Genomic DNA, 26,970 nt, shown 5'->3' with positions numbered 1-26,970 from the left:
ATATCTCGCCCCGTCTAGTGACGTGGCGTACCAGTGGGTGTGGCCTGATGTATGGGGTGAGGCTGCACCCTCTAAGTGTATGGAGAGCAAGGCTGTGCCCCCTTGCTGGGGGTATGTATAGCTCATACATAACCTCTGATCCCGGGTCTGAAACACACATCACCTTCCACGTGGATAGTACAAGTATCCAATGATCATAGCTTATGATTGGAACATTTCGTTTTACAAGCAAAAGCAACTATGGTTAGAGGGAGTGGAGATGCAGAAAGGGTGAAAGCAAAAAAAAAAAAAAAAGGAACAAGCAAAGTAGTGAGCAAAATGTATGATAAAGTCTGGCTTATCTGCACCTAAAAACCAATCAAGGAATAGCTTCCATTCCAATTTCTATTGATGAAAACTAAAAGCTGTACCATGATTGGTTGGGCTAGTTTTGATTCAGGTTGTTTTTCAGAAATCTGACCCACTGTGTTCTCTTCTACACCCGCAATACTGGCAAAAGTAAAATCACTGAATTCAGGGTTTGGGCTCAGATAAGCTTGGGCATTAAAGGGGATCTGTCACCCCATTTTTGGCATATCAGCTGCCGCCACAGCCATCAGGGGATTATCTACAGCATTCTGTAATGCTGTAGATAGGCCCCCGATGTAACCTGAAAGATAAGAAAAAAGAGTTAGAGTATACTCACCCCTGCGTTCGGTCCGGTCCGATGGGTGTCGCCGTCCGATCCGGCGCCTTCCATCTTCATACGATGATGTACTCCTCCTTGCTGCTCCCTCGGCTCCTGCGCAGGCGTACTTTATCTGCCCTTTTGAGGGCAGAGCAGAGTACTGCAGTACGCAGGCACAGGACCTCTCTGACCTTTCCCGGCGCCTGCGCACTGCAGTACTTTGCCCTCAACAGGGCCGATAAAGTACGCCTGCGCAGGAGCCGAGGGAGCAGCAGCAAGGAGGAGGACATCATCGTATGAAGATGGAAGGTGCCGGACCGGACGGCGACACCCACCGCAACTGACCCCCCAGGGTGAGTATAATCTAACGTGTTTTTCTTATCTTTCAGGTTTCATCAGGGGCTTATCTACAGCATTACAGAATGCTGAAGATAAGCCCTGATGGCGGTGGACGCAGTTGATTGGCTGAAAATTAGGTGAGTTTCCCTTTAAAGGGGTAGTCTATTACAAGGACAACTCCTTCAAGTAAAATCTACAAACTTTCTGCTTGTTGCAAACCAATGAAACAAGAACAATATGAATAGCTCAACAACTAATATAACAAGTTGCTTCTCCAAACACAGCACACAAATTACACTTTTACTGACTTCTGCCGTCTCAGAATTATTCTGCCCCTTCATGAAAAGGGTCTGCAGTATTTAGCAGAGCACCTCTGGCTGTTATAACCTGTTGCGATGTGATGTGGAGCCACAGGACATCTTTGAGTTGGAACAGAAAAAAAAAAAAAAACAGCAATTCTCTCCTTTTTCAGCTAATTTAAGGAATTCATCAGGCAGTAAACATATTTTAACCATATTCTTTTGTCCATTAAGATTACGGCGCTGCCAAATTTATAGCTTTAGTGGCGATGAGCGCACGTGCTGGGATAAGGTGTTATCGGAGCATGGTCGTGCGTTAATGCAGTATCTTCGGCGTGCTCGAATACCATGTTCGTGTCCCTGCAGCTGCATGTCTCACAGCTGTTCGACAGCCACAGTACATGCAGGGATTGGATTGCCTAACAAACAGGAAATCCCTGCATGTACTGTGGCTGTTGAACAGCTGTGAGACATGCAGCTGCAGGGACACGAACATGGTATTCGAGCACGCCGAAGATACTGCATTAACGCACGACCATGCTCCGATAACACCTTATCCCAGCACGCTCGCTCATCACGAACAGTTAAAATTTTGCTTGCACTGAGTTATGATTTTCCATAAAAACTGCAATTTCGGCATTTCTTTTTATATTTAGCACAGACTATAGCTCCATTCTAGGAGAACCCTAGAGTTGTCCCTCAAAAACAGAGAACAGGGGTTGAGAAGGGTTCGGAGTTTAAAAGTCAGGACACTTTACATGAAGGGAACGCACCTTGTCAATTGCACAAGGAAAAATTAACTTGTTTTCCTTGATCTTGCAAGTAACATGTCCATCAATCAAGGCTTGTGAACATTATTTTGCTTCTCACCTATCAAGCGCTGTCAAAGGCCATGAGAGCTCAACTCTGAGAGTCTCCCTATAGGAGAGAACAGGCTGGTACCAGTAACTGCCACTAGAGGGAGTTTACTGAACAGAGGACAGGTCACCACACTTTACATGTTACACTGATCACATGACATCATGATGAAATGTATCACAGTGGCTCAGTGGTTAGCACTGCAGCCTTGCAATGCTGCGGTCCTAGGTTCAAATCCCACCAGAGACAATATCGGCAAGGATTTTGTATGTTCCCCCATTTTGGGTGGGTTTTCTCCACTTTCTCCGTCAAAGACAGACTGATAGGAAATCCAGATTGTGAGCCCCTATAGGGACAGTGATGAGGAGATTTGTAAAGCGCTGTAAATAAATAAGAAATAATACGCTGCTGAAAATCTGAAGACAATTTTTTTTATTTTATCATTTCTCATCTCCGTTGCGGAGATATTAGCCTGGAAAGTTTACATGCCATTTTCCACTGTAAACAAGAAGGCAATACAGATTCTTCTCTGGGGGCGGTCACTTTTTTTCCCTTGCATGACAATGACCAATCATGAGCAGGAGGCATCATACAGGGGAAAAAAAAAAAAAAACAACTAACGCATGCCCCCCTGCGAATGTCAGAACCAGCTTTCTCTGTGCGATATTACAACTACTGAAAAGCCACCAAATTGGCAAATGATCAAAAAAGAAAATCACAACTTTACCATCACACCACATGGCCCCCAAAGATATTTGAAAAGCTTTCTTATAGCTTCTTTATTCGATTTGGTGGTCTGACCAGAGGAAGCACTGTCACAAACAGAGCTTTACCACTTTTTTAACTATTGCTCTTTTTATTGCTTCTTTGGACACAAAGAACTTCCTCTCACTTCTTGTATCGGGAAATAAAAAGAGTATAAGGGGGCTGGCATTCATTAATATCCATCTTATAGAGAAGGCCAGCTAGAATAATGCAAATGTGCCAAGAGCCAGAGAAGAAGAGCCGGTGTGGGCTTGTGGTAGTGACCCACCCGAGTTACACCTCATTTCCTTCCTTATATGCACAGGGAGAGGTGTAGTAGCAAAGTGACGGGAGGGAAACTGCCTTGTAATGAGGAACAGAAATATGCATGTATGAGAAAAGGGAACATGGAGATCAGATTACTGCTTTAAAGGGAATCTGTCAGCAGGTTTTTGCTATTGAGTCTAAGAGCAGGATAATGTAGGGGCAGAGAGCCTGTTTCCAGAGATGTATTACTTACTGGACTGCTTGGTGCAGTTTGAAAAGAATCCCTGTTTTCTCTACTCTAGAAATAGCAGTGCTATAAATGCTGAGCTGTGAATAACCCCACCCACAGCACTGATTGTACACAGGAAGCTGCCAATCAGTGGTGGGGGCGGAGTTACACAGATTAGCCGGACTGCCATGCACAGGACGCCTAGTCCTAGAGTGAAAATCTCCTGCTGAGAAAACACGGATTGTGTCGAATGTACAGCACAGAGCCTAATAAGTGACACATCCCTGGAATCGGTGTATATGCTGCTTTCAGATTACATAGCAAAAACCTGCTGACAAATTCCATTTAACATGAGAACCACGGACCATCAGATGCACTGTTCTGCTGAAATGTAACTGCCATTTAGAAGAGTAACACCATATTCACAATGTAGACACTTACTTGAATGAACTGTCGCGTCCATCTTTCCAACCCTCACCGGAGAACCGCTAGACCTCATCTCGATACCGACCTCATTCCAAACAGGTTCTAGTTTCTTGCAGTGGCCACACCAAGGCGCATAAAACTGGGCAAAAAAAAAAACAAAGACGACAAATGCTAGCACGGCTGCTCTCATGCATCTGGTATTTTCATGGCCCACAAACTTGAAATAGCCAAAAGACTAGTAATTATAGTGCATGGTATTACATTGCTTGCTCAATAGACTATTGTCCCAACTGCCTGCAACCCCTAGCATAAAGGACTGGCTAAGGACACAAACACCTTATGACTATTTTTTGTACACATGGTTTTAAAGGGGTTGTCCACTACAACTCATTCTCAAGCCCGATGTTGCTAAAAACAGAAATGTGGAAAGGCAGTGGCTTTCTTTTTCTATAAGTTTGACTTCTTGCTTTTTCTTCCAGATATAGTGCCTCCCTTACAGGGGTTTTCTCACAAAGTACATTTCAATTAATAGATCCTGGAATTATAATGAGTTCCAAAATTGGATGTGTTAAAAAAATGTTCCTGTGCTAACGTAATCTTAGAAATGTGTCCCAACTGTGTACTGTGTAATGGCTGTCCGACATCGCAGAGATGCTCCAAACCGTGGTGCACACATCACAGCTCTAAGCCAGGGGAGGGAGGGGGTAAGCCTAAATCCCGTATAAGTGACAAACAGCAGGTCTTCCCAGCTGCTTTCTGAGGCAACACATTTCCCTGCCTGCTTTATCACAGGAATAAGTTTCTGCCGGATCACCAGTCCCGGGAGCTCATCATAAATAAGCTAGAGCTCTTACCTCAATGACTTTAATGACGATGAGCTCTGGCGGCTGGATATATGGCAGAAACACCCTTTCTCCTGTGTTAACTCAGGCAGGGAAACATGTTACCTAAGGCAGCAGAAACCATGATTCCCTGCTCTTTAGTCTGTATACTCACTTATCAAACTTGATTTATGCTTTTGAGGAGGGGAGGTGGTGGGGTGGGGAGTCGGTGGTTTGCACAGACAATGAACGGGAGGAGCACCTCTACATGGTCAGACAGTAGATCGCAGGAGCACATTTATAAGATCTAAGGAACATTTTTTTAACACTTTCATTTGTAGATCTTATTATTCCAAGATCGACTGATTAAAATGTACGGTGTTCATGGGACAACCCCTCAAAGTCAAAACAGGCCTTTTGTGGTGGGTTTGGGAAGGAAAGCATTTCACCATTGAAATACGTCTCAGTTTCAGGGCAAATTCAGCTTCAAACCTCTACTACTGACTGAAGGCAGACCTGATCTGAGGCCAAGCAGCTCCTGTCACCTCCCAGCACTCACGTGACCACTGGGACCAGATGAGGAAGCGTGTTTACCATTTCCTAAGTAGTGTTTTCAATGTGTAGAGAGCGATCCAGAAGGCAGAGATGGTAGTAAACCATCTCTGCCATATCTGTAAGATATCTGGCCATCTCTCCGCTCCATCAGCTGCAAGACTTCTATACAGCTGTTGATTGCAATGACGTTCTAAAAGTCAAAGACAGAGCAGCCTGAAGTATTGAGAGGTTGGGCGGTCTGTTGTAAAAGAAAGACAACAGGAAACTACTTTTACTCAAGTGTGCCAATCTAAAGCTTTACATTCAAGATGCCTTCTTTTCGGCACAAATGAGAAAGAAATTGGAAAACAAGAAGCTTCTCTTAAGTTGAGTTAGAGTAACCGTCATTTTAATTTTTTTCTTCATCAATCAATAGTACACATGAAAATAATAACCTTTGTAACATATATTAAAGAAATCTGCTTCTTGCTTCTACTCCTAGACTGATCTTTCATTCTCAATTCAGTGACTACAGATTTTCCCATTAATGAGAGAGGAGATGGCAGTTGGTGCTCAGAAAGTTCTACGGAGACAGGAGGCAGAGGAACTAGAAGCAGACACGGACATTCTGCTGCAAGTTCTCTCCAAATGAGCTTCAGTTCTCCATAGAACCATATAGGCACCATCTGTTATATCCTCTCTCATTAACTGGAAAATCTGTGTTCACTTAAGACAGAAATTATCAGTGAATTTAGAAAATAGAAAGTGAAAGATTAGTCCAGGAGGAGAGTGAAGAAGATTTAGCCCTTAAAAGGAATCTGTCACCCCATTTTTCGAGTATCAGCTGCCGGCACCGCCATCAGGGGCTTATCTACAGCATTCTGTAATGCTGTTGATAAGCCCTTGATGTAACCAGAAAGATAAGAAAAAAAGAGTTACGGTAGATTATACTCACCCAGGGGCAGTCCAGGTCTGGTTTTGGTCCGATGGGTGTCGCGGTCCGGCGCCTCCCATCTTCTAACGGTGATGTCCTCTTTGCTTCCCGTCGTGGCTCCTGCGCAGGCGCACTGTTCTGCCCTGTTGACAGCAGAGTAGAGTACTGTAGTGCGCAGGCGTAGGGAGAGGTACGGCGCCCGCGCACTGCAGTATTCTGCTCTGCCCTCAACAGGGCAGAGCAGTGCGCCGGAGCCACGACGGGAAGCAAAGAAGAGGATGTCACCGTTAGAAGATGTGAGGCGCCGGACCGCAACACCCATCGGACCAAGACCGGACTGTCCCCCCAGAGAGTATTATATAACTTTTTTTCTTATCTTTCAGGTTACATCGGGGGCTTATCTACAGCATTACAGAAAGCTGTAGATAAGCCCCTGATAGCAGTGCCGGCAGCTCATACTCGAAAAATGGGGTGACAGATTCCCTTTAATTAAAATCAAAGTATCGGTATATCTTAGAAAATAAGACCATCATAATCTGCATATTGTCCACGTGGCGCCGCTTTTGGTTTTTCATGTTTTTACAAAAAAGCAAAAAAAAAATTCATAAAGTTTCTAAATCTGAAGCAAATTATAATAAAAAGTGGCACTTTGCGGGGAGTACATTGACAGGCATGCACCTTACTAAGAAAATACAAGATTGGCAATAATAAGACTTACATCAACGAGCCACACGTCCTCTTCTCGGGTTTCTTTGAAACTACAAAAAGAAACAAGAATAACCAAAGTGAGACGTTCACAATTATAGTTCTATCATGTATGATTTGCAACATATATCTATACCATGTTCTTCTATTTAGTTCTATAAATATACCCACAAAAAAAAAATAAAACACTTTTCCAGTCTTACTGTCTGTCATATCCATCACAAGCAATGATTCTTATCCACCATGCTTGTCCTTTTCAGAAGGTGGAACAGCACGCCGGCAGGCACATCAGACGACGCACCGTTTCCGGCCAAGGGACCCTCTCAGCCAATCACAGGTGCCAGGGGTCAGGTGACTGAACGAGCAGCATCTGTTCCATTTGTGTATCGGACCACCAGAGTAGCCTATCCTGGGTCCACAGCGGGGACAGGGAGCAGTCAAATTCCAATAAGGCTGAAGGAAAGACTTGGTCACCTGGGCATCTCGAATAGTTGCACGGCCAGCGGTCGTGCAACCAAAAGCCACATTGCAAAATCGTATGCGAGCCACAACTGCTACGTGTACAGACCCACCTCACACGTTTCGTCTTAGGATAGCAAAACATTAGTAATCTCTAAAAAGAGTGAGCAGCACGTCCACATAATTATAATAAAACTGCTTCTGCTTTATTGAAAATCTATTAGAAGGGTATAAAGAGTACACTAACTATTGGCCACAGACTGACACATTTCACCCTCAACCCTAGTCTGTATGCCAGAAACGCGTCAGTCTGTGGCCAACAGGGAATATACTTTCCACATCCTTTTAACGGATTTTCAATAAAAAAAGCAATGTTTTATTCAAAATTACCTGCGGTTCACGCTTTTTGGATCGTGCAAAGTGTTGATGGTCTACAACAGTACTAGGACCCGCGACCATAAGGGATTATTCACATGGTCTTTAGTCAGTGATGCGCTAAGCCTTCTTATGACTGCTGTTTAATCTGCCTGCATTATTTTCCTTTTACGCAAAAAAAAATAATCCGTGGTATATTCTTCAGGACATCAGGAAAAACTGTACGAGATATTTTTCTGTATCTCTAATGACTAGAACACCGTTACGGATACGATTATGGCACATGGTCTTCAGAAACTCATCAGTACAATTGCAGCATGACGTCCCCAAGAGGTTCTCACAAGTGTTCCCTCAACTCCTCCTGCTAGAACCAATCACCCTAGGATTATGACACAAAGTTTCATCATCGATAAAGAATAACTTGCATCATGGGCACAAATGGAAACCCGACACTCATCTGCAGTTTATTTTTCACATTTGACATTCATTAGTCGAGTACACATGGTAGCACACTGTCCGCTCCACCGAGCCCATTATCTGATGACTACTCAATGAACCGTGCATTAATATATCCCACCATGAAAGGATTTCCAGGAATCAGACTGCTGCATTCAGCAACTTACTTAGGTGAAAAAGATATACAGACAGCGCGATTATGTAATGTTTCGCACGCACAAGTCAATTATACATATAAAAGGGACGCTCTCAGTAAACAAATTATTTGTCATAGGAGTAATGGTGAAATGGGACATGCCATTCTCATAATGAGGATTTAAACATAACTTGGAAAGCTAACAAGAGCTAGCACTCTAAACACTCCACAAGACCCCCTGTTGAGACATGACCTCCACTGCTGTGAACAGGTAATTGAAGTGAGTTATCCGATGGAGAGCAGACACAAACTCTATACCAAAGGTTAGGGAGGTGACACTTTTAGCACTTGTGGCGATATGGCTTCCTATGTTCAAAAGAACTAAAGCAGATGCTCCGGCACCGAAGTCCAGAAACGAATGTTGGGTTTTTTTGTGTGTGATAGTCAAAGGTCACATACGGTAGTTATGAAAGAAATATATTCAGCATTGTGATGAAGTCGTGAACGTAACGCATTTACTTACATCACCGTGCGGTCTGCACATCAGGCCTGAATTAACATCGGCCAGATGAACATACTTGGATATGCCATGTCACTATCTATAGAAAACTAAAATCATAACGGGGAAGATAGAACTTGACACTCCAATATTCAATGCTGAAATAATATAAACTGCTCAAAAAAATAAAGGGAACACTTAAACATAGGATCCTATGTTTAAGTGTTCCCTTTATTTTTTTGAGCAGTACATTTATTGCACATAAAGCAAAAACAGGAGGGATCCACATAAAAGTTTTCACGTTTCGGCCTAAATGGCCTTCCTCAGAACTAGAATACAACAGATAAATATAATTAACACACATGTAAAATTCATTATACATCAGTCCATAATACAAAAACAGAAAGAAGAGGCATCTCATATGGAATATAAAGAAAAATTAAATAAAAGATTATACAGAAAAGGACCTGAGAAATAAGTACCTGAGAAAGGACCTGAGGAAATCCGTTCCGTAAGATCGTTCATATGTCTCTAAAAATATCTGCCCTCATGTTTTCTTATATGTCCAGAGGTAGTTTTTTATTTAGTAGTTACACTGTGATGCAGTTTAGATTTGTTTCTATTAATATAGGTTTCAGGCGTTTTCTTTTGCCATCCATGTCATATTAAAGAATGTGAATAAGAATCTACCTTATATTACCAGTGTCATCTGTTTCCCACCAATATGGCACCCAGTGGCGACACCTTTTTTCACGTGCACCACTTCCTGACACGTGTGCATGTTGTATCACATGACCGGACAATAACCGGAAGAACGTCATTACCTAATCCAGCATGAGTCTATTTAAATAGGTTGTGAAGCACTGCATTCAGCACCTTCCCCAGATTATTCAGTGCCTCTCGGCAGCGCGGTCTGTCTCATTTCCATTTTGGGCTTCACCGGTGAGTGTTCATTTTTTGCTGACTCTTTCTGCTGATTTACTATTAGGTTTTAGTCATCTCTCCATCTATTGACTCTGTGCCAGGTCCCTATTTTATTGAATTCTATCGGGACCAGATGATTTATAGTATTAATTATTATTACTTATTCTGTTCTTTCATTTTCTTCCAGCTTTTACAGCATTTTTTATTCGCGTTTAATCCACGATCTGGCAAAGTTTTTTTTTTTGTTTTATTTAATTGCCGTCATCCTTAGTCATTTTCCAATCTTTATTATACTTACCTTTGTGCCACTCACTTGATTAGATCATCTAGAGTCACAATCATGGTCTATTCTTTTGTCACCACATCATAATGCATTGAGTACTTATCATTTATCAGGTCCTTTTATTTAAAATCTTATTATTTAGGTTTTCTTTATAATCCATGAGATCCCTTTTCTTTCTGTTTTTGTATTATGGACCGATGTATAATGACTTATACAGGCCACCGCCATGCCTGCGTCAGCACCATATAAGCAGCCGCCATGCCTGCCTCGACCCCCATACAGGCCGCCACCATGCCCGCATCTGCCCCCATACAGGCCGCCACCATGCCTGCATTGGCCCCCATACAGGCCTCCACCATGCCCGCATCTGCCCCCATACAGGCCGCCACCATGCCTGCATTGGCCCCCATACAGGCCTCCACCATGCCTGCATCGGCGCCCATACAGGCCACCATCATGCCTGCATCGGCCCCCATACAGGCCACCACCATGCCTGCATCGGCACCCTACAGGCTGCAACCATGCCTGCATTTGCACCATAGAGGCCGAAATACAGTGCCTACAAGTAGTATTCAACCCCCTGCAGATTTAGCAGGTTTGATAAGATGCAAATAAGTTAGAGCCTTCAAACTTCACACAAGAGCAGGATTTATTAACAGATGCATAAATCTTACAAACCAAAAAGTTATGTTGCTCAGTTAAATTTTAATAAATTTTAAACATACAAGTGTGGGTCAATTATTATTCAACCCCTAGGTTTAATATTTTGTGGAATAACCCTTGTTTGCAATTACAGCTAATAATCGTCTTTTATAAGACCTGATCAGGCCGGCACAGGTCTCTGGAGTTATCTTGGCCAACTCCTCCATGCAGATCTTCTCCAAGTTATCTAGGTTCTTTGGGTGTCTCATGTGGACTTTAATCTTGAGCTCCTTCCACAAGTTTTCAATTGGGTTAAGGTTAGGAGACTGACTAGGCCACTCCAACACCTTGATTTTTTGGCTCTTGAACCAGGCCTTGGTTTTCTTGGCTGTGTGCTTTGGGTCGTTGTCTTGTTGGAAGATGAAATGACGACCCATCTTAAGATCTTTGATGGAGGAGCGGAGGTTATTGGCCAAAATCTCCAGGTAGGCCGTGCTATCCATCTTCCCATAGATGCGGACCAGATGGCCAGGCCCCTTGGCTGAGAAACAGCCCCACAGCATGATGCTGCCACCACCATGCTTGACTGTAGGGATGGTATTCTTGGGGTCGTATGCAGTGCCATCCATTCTCCAAACGTCACGTGTGTGGTTGGCACCAAAGATCTCGATCTTGGTCTCATCAGACCAGAGAACCTTGAACCAGTCTGTCTCAGAGTCCTCCAAGTGATCATGAGCAAACTGTAGACGAGCCTTGACATGACGCTTTGAAAGTAAAGGTACCTTACGGGCTCGTCTGGAACGGAGACCATTGCGGTGGAGTACATTACTTATGGTATTGACTGAAACCAATGTCCCCACTGCCATGAGATCTTCCCGGACCCCCTTCCTTGTTGTCCTTGGGTTAGCCTTGACTCTTCGGACAAGCCTGGCCTCGGCACGGGAGGAAACCTTCAAAGGCTGTCCAGGCCGTGGAAGGCTAACAGTAGTTCCATAAGCCTTCCACTTCCGGATGATGCTCCCAACAGTGGAGACAGGTAGGCCCAACTCCTTGGAAAGGGTTTTGTACCCCTTGCCAGCCTTGTGACCCTCCACGATCTTGTCTCTGATGGCCTTGGAATGCTCCTTTGTCTTTCCCATGTTGACCATGTATGAGTGCTGTTCACAAGTTTGGGGAGGGTCTTAAATAGTCAGAAAAGGCTGGAAAAAGAGATAATTAATCCAAACATGTGAAGCTCATTGTTCTTTGTGCCTGAAATACTTCTTAATACTTTAGGGGAACCAAACAGAATTCTGGTGGTTTGAGGGGTTGAATAATAAATGACCCTCTGAATAAACTTTTCACAATTTAAAAAAAAATTAAACAAAGAAATAACATTCTTTTTTGCTGCATTGCATTTCACACTTCCAGGCTGATCTACAGTCCAAATGTCACAATGCCAAGTTAATTCCGAATGTGTAAACCTGCTAAATCTGCAGGGGGTTGAATACTACTTGTAGGCACTGTAACTGCAGTGTTAACATTTTTCTGCAGGGCATCACTTTCAGAAAATCTCATTCATTTCGATGCTACTACAATAAGCTGTAGATTTTCCGACAGGACAGTAGCGTTTCCCTCACGCTCGTGACTTTCTGCTGGTCTTTGTTAATCTAGCTGCTCACACTGCTTTGATCACACGTGGATAAGATAGTTGGTACCTTCTGTTAAAGTAAGAAAAACCCACAATGGTCCCTGAAATAACTTGATTGAACATCAACTAATGAAAATCAGACATTGATTGGGAATTGTCGTTTAAAAAAAAATAATCAAAGCAAAAACTGATGAAAATAGCCTGGACAGAAATGATGGCTCCCGTAACATAATATTTTGTTGCACAACCTTTTGAGGCAATCACTACAAACAGCATTTGGTAACTCATTGAGACTACTGCACCTCTCCAAAGGTATTCTGGCCCACTCCTCAAACTGCTCCATGTGTCTCAGGTGTGAAAGTATGAACATAACAGATTTATTTGGCAATCCACAAAATAATGTTTCGGTCATTTTAGATCTTCATCAGAACCAACTGCCGTGTGGGAACCATCAGAGAATAGCGCTGACAATGGCGATCTGAACTGCTGTAGAAAGACGCCTAATTTGTGGCTTGCCACATAAATCTGTTACATGTTCCTACTATCCTGAGTGCCATATTTATTGCTACTATTGGATTACGGGAGGGAACCCTACTTAGGCGCCAGAGTCGCTCAACCAGGAGTGCCGTATACCCCTTTTCTATAGATTGTCTCTGGTGTGAAGACGCCCTCTCTCCAGACTGCATGATACAGATCCTTCCCCAGATGTTCAACAGGATTTATATCAGGAAGGCAGAAGATTTAGAAGGCTACTTCAGAAGAGTCCATTACTTTGCTCTCAGCAATTTTTGGATGTTCTTAGCTGTGTTTTAGGTCATTATTCTGTTGGAGGAGCCATGACCTGTAACTCAGATTAAAAGGGGTTGTCCACTACTAGGACAACCACTTTTTAAACTAAATGTTATGCCTCTAAAAATAATAAAGCCTATACTCACCTACCGTGCCAATGAAGAGGTATTTGTTGGCACTCACTTTCCCGGGGCTGTGATGCGGTGGATTTACAAGTAACGCCGGCGCCCAATAAGAACAGGCGTCACTGTCCCCATCTTCAGACAAATTGAACATGAAGAGGAAGTCCGGGCTGCGGTGACTGGTCCTCTTTAAATAATTTGGATACTTGTTTTGTTATTAATAAAGACCTGGAGATGCCCTGTTGGATCCAAACTTTTGTATCTGCTTTTGCCTACGGCTGCACCGCTATGCCTCCATAATGGGCAGATTTGCCTCGGTTTAGTTACATTGCAGCACGTTGTTGAAAGGGTTGTACATCTGTAGTACAAGGACATCGCTGTCCTCATGTTCCCATTCCATTACCCAAAGAATGAGAGGAGCAGACCTGGCAAGGACATGTATTACCACCATTTGTGCTAGTGGCTAATTGCTGAGAGTTTTGTCAATCAGAAACCAGGCCAATAGCAGACTGTCTGGGTCCTAAAAGAAGGGAAGATTTGCTCAATGGTAAGTCCTACTATCGTAATAAAAATCAGCAGAAGAGTTTAATGTGCATTGGCATGGATCCCAGCCACATGGTTCTTTACAGGTGCCGTTCTATCTAGGGGTGTCGACAGGTCGTCATGCCATGGCAGGAAGCATCACGCTGATCTTCTTCCATGATCAGCGAAAAGAGAGGACCTTACAGCGAAAACGTAATCCATACATCTAGGGGCCGATGTACTTCAGTGATGCACATACAAACATTTCTTGTGTGTAGATAACTCGTTTCACAATTTTTGGAAGTCCTCTGGAGAATTAAAGCTATGACAGGACTGACTGCTCACCACCCCGCTTGATGATGACAGGGGTTGTGATGGATGATGAGTTCCCATTAGCTCTTCACATGACGATGGAAGTGAATGTGGACAACAGTATGATCTGTACACCCGGTAAAAACAAGAAGAGGAAGAAACAAGAGCCGAACCAGACCAGATTGTGTCAGTAAATGCATGTCGCGATGTCAAAAACCAGCCGAAGCTGCAAGGTATTAGTTATAAGAGAGTCAGCCATCACAGAGCGAACCTATTACATCTGTGACAAAGCCACAACCTACAAATGGCTGACTGGAGTAATAAGTGATCAGACAAGAGCACAAGTCCGCAACTGTAGGCCTGCTGCCCAGTGAGGGGTAGACGTTATATATACTAAGAATGACCATATACCCCCAGTAGCAACAATGCCCAGCTCATCTGTCACATGGCACCATGAGGTTACAGTCAGTCACCTTCCATCACATACTGGGCCACTATACGTCGACAATTACACATTGTATACATCCAGAATAAAAGATAACATGAGTTGCGCACTTACGTCTCATCCAAGTCCTCTACAAATGCTGAGGAGTGGGCCAATACGAAGATGGCTGCAAAAAAACACAGAAATAAAAATGGCAGGATATATTTAACCTCCAGCCATACATGTATATTATCTGCTCCCTCCCATATGGGATCATGTACTGCCCATTCAAATATACACACTATCTGCACAGTCCTATACGGGATCATATACTGTCCAGTCACATACACGCTATCAGCCCACCCTATATGGGATCATATACTGTCCAGTCACATATAAGCTATCAGCCCCCTCCTACATGGGATCATATACTGTCCAGTCACATATACGCTATCAGCACCTCCTCTATGGGATCATATAGTGTCCAGTCACATATAAGTTATCTGCCCCTCCTCTATAGGATCATACACTGTCAGTCACATATACGCTATGAGCCCCTCCTCTATGGGATCATATACTGTCCAGTCACATATACGCTATCAGCACCTCCTCTATGGGATCATATACTATCCAGTCACATACACGCTATCAGCACCTCCTCTATGGGATCATATACTATCCAGTCACATACACAAATATCAGCCCCTCCTCTATGGGATCATATAGTGTCCAGTTACATATACACCATCAACCCCCTCCTATATGGGATCATATACTGTCCAGTCACATATACGTTATCAGCCCCCTCCTATATGGGATCACATACTGCCCAGTCACATATACGCTATCAGCCCCTCCTATATGGGATTATATACTGTCCAGTCACTTATACGCTATCAGCCCCCTCCTATATGGGATCATATACTGTCCAGTCACATACACGCTAACTGCCCCTCCTATATGGGATCATATAGTGTCCAGTCACATACACGCTATCAGCCCCCTCCTATATGGATTATACACTGTCCAGTCACTTATACGCTATCAGCCCCCCCTATATGGGACCATATACTGTCCAGTCACATACACGCTATCAGCCCATCCTATATGGGATCATAAACGTCCAGTCACATATACACTATCAGCCCCTCCTATATAGGATCATATACTGTCCAATCACATACATGCTAACAGCCCCCTCCGATATGGGATCACATACTGTCCAGTCACATATACGCTATCAGCCCCCTCCTATATGGGATCATATACTGTCCAGTCACATATACGCTATCAGCCCCTCCCCTGTGGGATCATATACTATCCAGTCACATATACGCTATCAGCCCCTCCTCTATGGGATCATATACTGTCCAGTCACATACACGCTATCTGCCCCTCCTATATGGGATCATATACTGTCCAGTCATACACACTATCAGCCCATCCTATATGGGATCATATACTGCCCAGTCACATATACGCTATCAGCCCCCTCCTATATGGGATTATATACTGCCCAGTCACATACGCTGTCAGCCCCTCCTATATATGATCATATACTGCCCAGTCACATATATGCTATCGGCCCCCTCCTATATGGAATCATGTACTGCCCATTCATATATACACACTATCTGCACAGTCCTATATAGGATCATATACTGCCCATTCATATATACATACACACTATCTGCACAGTCCTATATGGGATCATGTACTGCCCATTCATATATACAAACTATCTGCACAGTCCTATATGGGATCATGTACTGCCCATTCATATATACACACTATCTGCACGGTCCTATATGGGATCATGTACTGCCCATTCATATATACACACACACTACCTGCACAGTCCTGTATGGGATCATGTACTGCCCATTCATATATACACACACTATCTGCACAGTCCTATATGGGATCATGTACTGCCCATTCATATATACACACACTACCTGCACAGTCCTGTATGGGATCATGTACTGCCCATTCATACATACACACTATCTGCACAGTCCTATATAGGATCATATACTGCCCATTCATATATACACACTATCTGCCCCATGCTACATGGGATCACATATACACTATTTGTCCCATCCTATATGGGAACATATACTATCCATTCACATATATATTCTGCCTCTCCTATATGGGATCACGTACTGCCCAGTTACATAAACACTATCACCCCCCTCCTATATGGGAACACTAGCTGAAGAGCCCGGCATTGCCCGGGCATAGTAACTAACTGTGGTTAGTTATAGCAAATTATAATTATCCTCCATCCCATAGGCCCGTACCCATATACCCATCATACATATCCTCCATCCCATAGGCGAGTGCCCATATACCCATCACACATCCTCCATCCCATAGTCCAGTGCTCATATACCCATCACACATCCTCCATCCCATAGTCCCATGCCCATATACCCATCATACATATTCGCTATCCCATAGTCGAGTGCCCATATACCCATCACACATCCTTCATCTCATAGTCCCGTGCCCATATACCCATCATACATATCCTCCATCCCATAGTCCCGTGCCCATATACCCATCATACATATCCTCCATCCTATAGTCCCGTGCCCATATACCCATCACACATCCTCCATCCCATAGTCCCGTGCCCATATACCCGTAATACATATCCTCCATCCCATAGTCCAGTGCCCATATACCCATCACACATCCTCCATCCCATAGTCCCGTGCTCATATACAAGTCATACATATCCTCCATCCCATAGTCCAGTGTCCAGATACCCATCACACATCCTCCATCCCATAGTCAACCATTATGACATCATAATGAGCGGCGGGGCTTGCAACCTATGATGACATCAGCGTCGCCATGGCAACCATTATGACATCATAATGAGGGGCGGGGCTTGATACACACACTTTTTCCCCATTACGTAGATAGGGGCAAAACTGTTTGGTGAATTGGAACGCGCGGGGTTAAAATTTTGCCTCACAACATAGACTATGATGCTCTCGGGGTCCAGACGTGTGACTGTGCCAAATTTTGTGGCTGTAGCTGCGACGGTGCGGATGCCAATCCCGGACATACACACACACACTTGAGCTTTATATATTAGATATACCACCCATTAACATACACCATCAGCCCCCTCCAATATGGGATCATATACCGTCCAATCACATATACGCTATCAGCCCCCTCCTATATGGGATCATATACTGTCCAGTCACATACACGCTATCAGCCTCCTCCTATATTATTATTATTATTTATTTATATAGCACCATTGTTTCCATGGTGCTGTAGATGAGAAGGGGCTACATACAAGTTACAGATATCACTTACAGTAAACAAACTAACAATGACAGACTGATACAGAGGGGAGAGGACCCTGCCCTTTCGGGCTTACATGCTTCAGGATGGTGGGGAAAGAGACAGTAGGTTGGTGGGTTGCAGCGGTTCCGGTGTTGGTTGAGGTGATATCACCAGTAGTGGTGAGAGAGAGAGAAGGAGGTAGCGGGGTCATTGTAGGCTGTAGGCTTTCTTGAAGAGGTGGGTTTTCAGGTTCCGTCTGAAAGATCCAAATGTGGTTGATAGTCGGACTTGTTGGGGCAAAGAATTCCAGAGAATAGGGGCTATTCGGGAGAAGTCTTGGAGGTGGTTGGGTGAGGAGCGAAAAAGTGTGGAGGAGAGAAGGAGATTACGTGAGGGAAGGTATCGGGAGATTAGTTCAGAGACATATGGGGGAGACAGGTTATAGATGGCCTTGTAGGTCAGTATTAGTAATTTGAACTGGATACGCTGAGGGAATGGGAGCCAGTGAAGAGATTTGCAGAGGGGAGAAACGGAGGAGTAGCGAGGAGAGAGATGAATTAGTCGGGCGGCAGAGTTAAGGATGGAATGGAGAGGTGCGAGGGTGTTAGCAGGGAGACCACAGAAAAGGATGTTGCAGTAGTCGAGGCGGGAGATGATGAGGGCATGCACAAGCATTTTAGTAGATTGAGGGTTGAAGAAAGGACGGATTCTGGAAATATTTTTGAGCTGGAGGCGACAGGAGGTAGAAAGAGCTTGGATGTGCGGTTTGAAGGACATGGCAAAGTCAAAGGTTACTCCGAGGCAGCGGACTTCTGGTATTTGGGGAAAGTGTGATGTCATTAATTGTTATAGCTAGGTCGGGTAAGGAAGATCTGTGAGATGGAGGAAAGATGATGAGTTCAGATTTGTCCACATTGAGCTTGAGGAAGCGAGAGGAGAAGGAGGATATGTCTGATAGACACTCTGGGATTCTGGACAGCAGAGAGGTGACGTCTGGGCCAGAGAGGTAGATCTGAGTGTCATCAGCATAAAGGTGGTAGTGGAATCCGTGGGACTTTATGAGTTGCCCCAGACCAAGTGTATAGATTGAGAAGAGTAGTCCTAAAACAGAGCCTTGGGGGACTCCAACAGGGAGAGGGTGGGATGAGGAGGTGGTGTGGGAGTGGGAGATGCTCAATGTGCGGTTGGAAAGGTATGAGGAGATCCAGGATAGGGCAAGGCCTTTGATGCCTAAGGAGGAAAGGATCTGTAGTAGGAGGCAGTGGTCAACTGTGTCGAATGCAGAGGACAGGTCTAGAAGCAGGAGTATAGAGTATTGTCCATTTGATTTGGCTGTAAATAGGTTGTTAGTAATTTTGGTCAGGGCTGTCTCAGTGGAGTGATGGGGGCGGAAACCAGATTGTAGATTGTCAAAGAGCAAGTTAGATGATAGGTGGGAGGAAAGGCCAGCGTGGACGTGCTGTTCAAGGAGTTTGGAAGCGAATGGAAGCAACGATATTGGGCGATAGCTGGACATAGCGGTTGGGTCGAGGGTTGGCTTTTTAAGGATAGGCGTGATTGTGGCATGTTTGAAAGCAGAAGGGAAGGTACCGGACGTTAGTGATAGGTTGAAGAGGTGGGTTAGCAATGGAATAAGTGTGGTGGTGAGGTTGGAGAGGAGGTGGGATGGGATGGGGTCGAGTGCACAGGTTGTGAGGTGCGATTTGGAGAAGAGACGATTAAGCTCCCCTTCAGTGATGTTGGAGAGTGAGGTTATGGGGTTTGGGCATTGGTCTGGTATACAAAGGGGTTGTGATAGTTGAGTGATGAAGACTTGCCATGTTTGGGCAATCTTGTTTTTGAAGTGTGTGGCAAAGTCCTCGGCAGAGATAAGGGAGGTTGGAGGAGGCAGTGGTGGGCGGAGGAGGGAGTTAAAAGTTTTGGGTTGTAAGATAGGGAAGATACGAGGGTTGTGAAGTAGGCCTGTTTAGCAGAGGTGAGGGCAGATTTGAAATCGAGTGTTGCCCGTTTGAATATGGTGGTCATCTTGCGAATTTGTTTTCTTCCAGCGCCGCTCTGCAATCCTGGACACTTGCCGGAGCTTTTTAGTGGTGTTATTGTGCCAGGGTTGTCTGTTGATACGTCGCATTCTGCCATGAACGAGAGGGGCAACCTCATCAATAGCTGATGAGAGAGTGGCATTGAAGAAAGAAGTGGCACCGTCTGTGTCATGGAGTGAGGATATGGATGCCAGTGGTAGAATAGAGTCAGAGAGTGCATGGGTGTCTAGGTGTGCAAGGTTTCTGCGGGGGTGCGCGTGTTGCTGGACATGGGTGCCAGGTGAGGAGGACAGGGATGAGAAAGTGAGTAGATGGTGGTCAGATAGAGGGAGAGGGGAGGTGGTGAAGTTAGAAAGAGAGCAGAGAAGGGTGAAGACCAGGTCTAATGTGTGTCCATCTGAGTGGGTGGCTTAGGAGGACCACTGAGTAAGTCCAAAGGATGAAGTAAGGGACAGGAGATTGGAGGCTGCTGACTGAAGGGTATCAGTGGGGATGTTGAAGTCACCCATGATGATAGTGTGGGATATATGGGATCATATACTGTCCAGTCACATATACGCTATTAGCTACCTCCTACATGGGATCATATACTGTCCAGTCACATATACGCTATCAGCCCCCTCCTATATGGGATCATATGCTGTTCAGTCACATATATGCTATCAGCACCTCCTCTATGGGATCATATACTATTAAGTCACATACACGCTATCAGTCCATCCTATATGGAATCATATACTGTCCAGTCACATACACACTATCAGCCCCCTCCTATATGGGATCATATACTGCCCAGTCACATACAGGCTATCAGCCCATCCTAAATGGATCATATACTGCCCAGTAACATACACGCTATCAGCCCCTCCTCTATGGGATCACATACTGTCCAGTCACATATACGATATCAGCCCCTCCTCTATGGGATCACATACTGTCCAGTCACATATACGCTATCAGCCCATCTTATATGGGATCACATACTGTCCAGTCACATACACACTATCAGCCCCCTCCTATATGGGATCACATACTGCCCAGTCACATACACACTATCAGCCCCCTCCTATATGGATCATATACTGCCCAGTCACATACACACTATCAGCCCATCCTATATGGGATCATATACTGTCCAGTCACATATACACTATCAGATCCTCCTCTATGGATCATATACTGCCCAGTCACATACACACTATCAGCCCCTCATATATGGATCATATACTGCCCAGTCACATACACGCTATCAGCCCATCCTATATGGGATCATATACTGCCCAGTCACATACACACTATCAGCCCATCCTATATGGGATCATATACTGTCCAGTCACATATACACTAGCAGACCCTCCTCTATGGATCATATACTGCCCAGTCACATACACACTATCAGCCCCCTCCTATATGGATCATATACTGCCCAGTCACATACACACTATCAGCCCATCCTATATGGGATCATATACTGTCCAGTCACATATACACTATCAGACCCTCCTCTATGGATCATATACTGCCCAGTCACATACACACTATCAGCCCCCTCCTATATGGATCATATACTGCCCAGTCACATACACGCTATCAGCCCATCCTATATGGGATCATATACTGCCCAGTCACATATACACTATCAGCCCCTCCTCTACGGATCATATACTGCCCAGTCACTTACACACTATCAGCACATTCTATATGGGATCATATACTGCCCAGTCACATACACACTATCAGCCCATCCTCTATGGGATCATATACTGCCCAGTCACATACACGCTATCAGCCCCTCCTATATGGGATCATATACTGCCCAGTCACATACACGCTATCAGCCCCTCCTATATGGGATCATATACTGTCCAGTCACATATACGCTATCAGCCCCTCCTCTAAGGGATCATATATTATCCAGTCACATACATGCTATCAGCCCCCTCCTATATGGATCATATACGGTTCAGTCACATACACACTATCAGCCCCCTCCTATAGGGATCATATACTGCCCAGTCACATACACACTATCAGCCCATTCTATATGGGATCACATCCTGTCCAGTCACATACACGCTATCAGTCCATCCTATATGGAATCATATACTGTCCAGTCACATACACACTATCAGCCCCCTCCTATATGGGATCATATACTGCCCAGTCACATACAGGCTATCAGCCCATCCTAAATGGATCATATACTGCCCAGTAACATACACGCTATCAGCCCCTCCTCTATGGGATCACATACTATCCAGTCACATATACGATATCAGCCCCTCCTCTATGGGATCACATACTGTCCAGTCACATATACGCTATCAGCCCATCTTATATGGGATCACATACTGTCCAGTCACATACACACTATCAGCCCCCTCCTATATGGGATCACATACTGCCCAGTCACATACACACTATCAGCCCCCTCCTATATGGATCATATACTGCCCAGTCACATACACACTATCAGCCCATCCTATATGGGATCATATACTGTCCAGTCACATATACACTATCAGATCCTCCTCTATGGATCATATACTGCCCAGTCACATACACACTATCAGCCCCTCATATATGGATCATATACTGCCCAGTCACATACACGCTATCAGCCCATCCTATATGGGATCATATACTGCCCAGTCACATACACACTATCAGCCCATCCTATATGGGATCATATACTGTCCAGTCACATATACACTATCAGACCCTCCTCTATGGATCATATACTGCCCAGTCACATACACACTATCAGCCCCCTCCTATATGGATCATATACTGCCCAGTCACATACACACTATCAGCCCATCCTATATGGGATCATATACTGTCCAGTCACATATACACTATCAGACCCTCCTCTATGGATCATATACTGCCCAGTCACATACACACTATCAGCCCCCTCCTATATGGATCATATACTGCCCAGTCACATACACGCTATCAGCCCATCCTATATGGGATCATATACTGCCCAGTCACATATACACTATCAGCCCCTCCTCTACGGATCATATACTGCCCAGTCACTTACACACTATCAGCACATTCTATATGGGATCATATACTGCCCAGTCACATACACACTATCAGCCCATCCTCTATGGGATCATATACTGCCCAGTCACATACACGCTATCAGCCCCTCCTATATGGGATCATATACTGCCCAGTCACATACACGCTATCAGCCCCTCCTATATGGGATCATATACTGTCCAGTCACATATACGCTATCAGCCCCTCCTCTAAGGGATCATATATTATCCAGTCACATACATGCTATCAGCCCCCTCCTATATGGATCATATACGGTTCAGTCACATACACACTATCAGCCCCCTCCTATAGGGATCATATACTGCCCAGTCACATACACACTATCAGCCCATTCTATATGGGATCACATCCTGTCCAGTCACATACACACTATCAGCCCATCCTCTATGGGATCATATACTGCCCAGTCACATATATGCTATCAGCCCATCCTCTATGGGATCATATACTATCCAGTCACATACACGCTATCAGCCCATCCTCTATGGGATCATATACTATCCAGTCACATACACGCTATCAGCCCCCTCCTATATGGATCATAAACTGCCCAGTCACATACACACTCTCAGCCCATCCTATATGGGATCATATACTGCCCAGTCACATACACACTATCAGCCCATCCTATATAGGATCACATACTGCCCAGTCACACATACGCAATCAGCCCCCTCCTATATGGGATCACATACTGTCCAGTCACATATTCGCTATCAGCCCATCCTCTATGGGATCATATACTGCCCAGTCACATATATGCTATCAGCCCTCTCCTATATGGGATCATATACTGTCCAGCCACATATACGCTATCAGCCCCTCCTCTAAGGGATCATATACTATCCAGTCACATACACGCTATCAGCCCCCTCCTATATGGATCATATACGGTCCAGTCACATACACACTATCAGCCCCCTCCTATATGGATCATATACTGCCCAGTCACATACACACTATCAGCCCATTCTACATGGGATCACATCCTGTCCAGTCACATACACACTATCAGCCCCCTCCTATATGGATCATATACTGTCTAGTCACATACACGCTATCAGCCCCCTCCTATATGGGATCATATACTGTCCAGTCACATACACGCTATCAGCCCCTCCTCTATGGGATCATATACTGTCCAGTCACATACACACTATCAGCCCCCTCCTATATGGATCATATACTGCCCAGTCACATACACAATCAGCCCATCCTATATGGGATCATATACTGCCCAGTCACATACACACTATCAGCCCATCCTCTATGGGATCATATACTGTCCAGTCACATACACACTATCAGCCCCTCCTATATGGATCATATACTGTCCAGTCACATATACGCTATCAGCCCATCCTATATGGATCATATACTGTCCAGTCACATACACACTATCAGTCCATCCTATATGGATCATATACTGTCCAGTCACATACACGCTATCAGCCCATCCTATATGGATCATATACTGTCCAGTCACATACACACTATCAGCCCATCCTATATGGATCATATACTATCCAGTCACATACACGCTATCAGCCCATCCTATATGGATCATATACTGTCCAGTCACATACACGCTATCAGCCCCTCCTATATGGGATCATATACTGTCCAGACACATACACACTACCAGCCCCTCCTATATGGGATCATATACTGTCCAGTCACATACACACTATCAGCCCATCCTATATGGATCATATACTGTCCAGTCACATACACACTATCAGCCCTCCTATATGGATCATATACTGTCCAGTCACATACACACTATCAGCCCATCCTATATGGATCATATACTGTCCAGTCACATACACACTATCAGTCCATCCTCTATGGGATCATATACTGTCCAGTCACATACACGCTATCAGCCCCTCCTATATGGGATCATATACTGTCCAGACACATACACACTACCAGCCCCTCCTATATGGGATCATATACTGTCCAGACACATACACACTATCAGCCCCTCCTATATGGATCATATACTGTCCAGTCACATACACACTATCAGCCCCTCCTCTATGGGATCACATACTGTCCAGTCACATACACACTATCAGCCCATCCTATATGGATCATATACTGTCCAGTCACATACACACTATCAGCCCCTCCTATATGGATCATATACTGTCCAGTCACATATACGCTATCAGTACATCCTCTATGGGATCATATACTGTCCAGTCACATATACGCTATCAGCCCCTCCTACATGGGATCATATACTGTCCAGTCACATATACGCTATCAGCCCCTCCTCTATGGGATCATATACTGTCCAGTCACATATACGCTATCAGTCCATCCTCTATGGGATCATATACTGTCCAGTCACATACACACTATCAGCCCCTCCTCTATGGGATCATATACTGTCCAGTCACATACACACTATCAGCCCCTCCTATATGGATCATATACTGTCCAGTCACATATACGCTATCAGTCCATCCTCTATGGGTTCATATACTGTCCAGTCACATATACGCTATCAGCCCCTCCTCTATGGGATCATATACTGTCCAGTCACATATACGCTATCAGTCCATCCTCTATGGGATCATATACTGTCCAGTCACATATACACTATCAGCCCATCCTATATGGATCATATACTGTCCAGTCACATACACACTATCAGCCCCTCCTATATGGATCATATACTGTCCAGTCACATATACGCTATCAGCCCCTCCTCTATGGGATCATATACTGTCCAGTCACATACACACTATCAGCCCCTCCTATATGGGATCATATACTGTCCAGTCACATACACACTATCAGTCCATCCTATATGGATCATATACTGTCCAGTCACATATACGCTATCAGCCCCTCCTCTATGGGATCATATAATGTCCAGTCACATACACACTATCAGCCCCTCCTATATGGGATCATATACTGTCCAGTCACATATACGCTATCAGCCCCTCCTCTATGGGATCATATACTGTCCAGTCACATATACGCTATCAGTCCATCCTCTATGGGATCATATACTGTCCAGTCACATACACACTATCAGCCCCTCCTCTATGGGATCATATACTGTCCAGTCACATACACACTATCAGCCCATCCTATATGGATCATATACTGTCCAGTCACATATACGCTATCAGTCCATCCTCTATGGGATCATATACTGTCCAGTCACATATACGATATCAGCCCCTCCTCTATGGGATCATATACTGTCCAGTCACATACACGCTATCAGCCCCTCCTATATGGGATCATATACTGTCCAGTCACATACACACTATCAGCCCCTCCTATATGGATCATATACTGTCCAGTCACATACACACTATCAGCCCCTCCTATATGGATCATATACTGTCCAGTCACATACACACTATCAGCCCCTCCTCTATGGGATCACATACTGTCCAGTCACATACACACTATCAGCCCCTCCTATATGGATCATATACTGTTCAGTCACATACACACTATCAGTCCATCCTATATGGATCATATCCTGTCCAGTCACATACACGCTATCAGCCCATCCTATATGGATCATATACTATCCAGTCACATACACGCTATCAGCCCATCCTATATGGATCATATACTGTCCAGTCACATACACGCTATCAGCCCCTCCTATATGGGATCATATACTGTCCAGACACATACACACTACCAGCCCCTCCTATATGGGATCATATACTGTCCAGTCACATACACACCATCAGCCCATCCTATATGGATCATATACTGTCCAGTCACATACACACTATCAGCCCTCCTATATGGATCATATACTGTCCAGTCACATACACACTATCAGCCCATCCTATATGGATCATATACTGTCCAGTCACATACACACTATCAGTCCATCCTCTATGGGATCATATACTGTCCAGTCACATACACGCTATCAGCCCCTCCTATATGGGATCATATACTGTCCAGACACATACACACTACCAGCCCCTCCTATATGGGATCATATACTGTCCAGACACATACACACTATCAGCCCCTCCTATATGGATCATATACTGTCCAGTCACATACACACTATCAGCCCCTCCTCTATGGGATCACATACTGTCCAGTCACATACACACTATCAGCCCATCCTATATGGATCATATACT

The 26,970-nt window shown here is 44.5% G+C and overlaps 1 protein-coding gene across 2 annotated transcripts in view; it reads right to left on the bottom strand.

The window, feature by feature from the left end:
• The window catches only part of TMX3 (thioredoxin related transmembrane protein 3), a 100,962-nt gene that overhangs the window by 68,980 nt on the left and 5,012 nt on the right, over window positions 1–26,970 (bottom strand). For both annotated transcript variants that reach the window (XM_073590017.1, XM_073590018.1), the window contains exons 2-4: window positions 14,532–14,583; window positions 6,837–6,876; window positions 3,845–3,968 (exon numbers count right to left, since the gene is read on the bottom strand). In XM_073590017.1, coding sequence (XP_073446118.1) covers window positions 3,845–3,968; window positions 6,837–6,876; window positions 14,532–14,583 — 216 coding nt within the window. The remainder of the gene's footprint in view (window positions 1–3,844; window positions 3,969–6,836; window positions 6,877–14,531; window positions 14,584–26,970) is intronic.

This window comes from Dendrobates tinctorius, unplaced genomic scaffold (genome assembly GCF_039654945.1).
Source record: "Dendrobates tinctorius isolate UK_male_01 unplaced genomic scaffold, ASM3965494v1 ptg000115l, whole genome shotgun sequence".
Taxonomy (NCBI): domain Eukaryota; kingdom Metazoa; phylum Chordata; class Amphibia; order Anura; family Dendrobatidae; genus Dendrobates; species Dendrobates tinctorius.
This window is presented reverse-complemented; position numbering and strand designations above follow the sequence as displayed.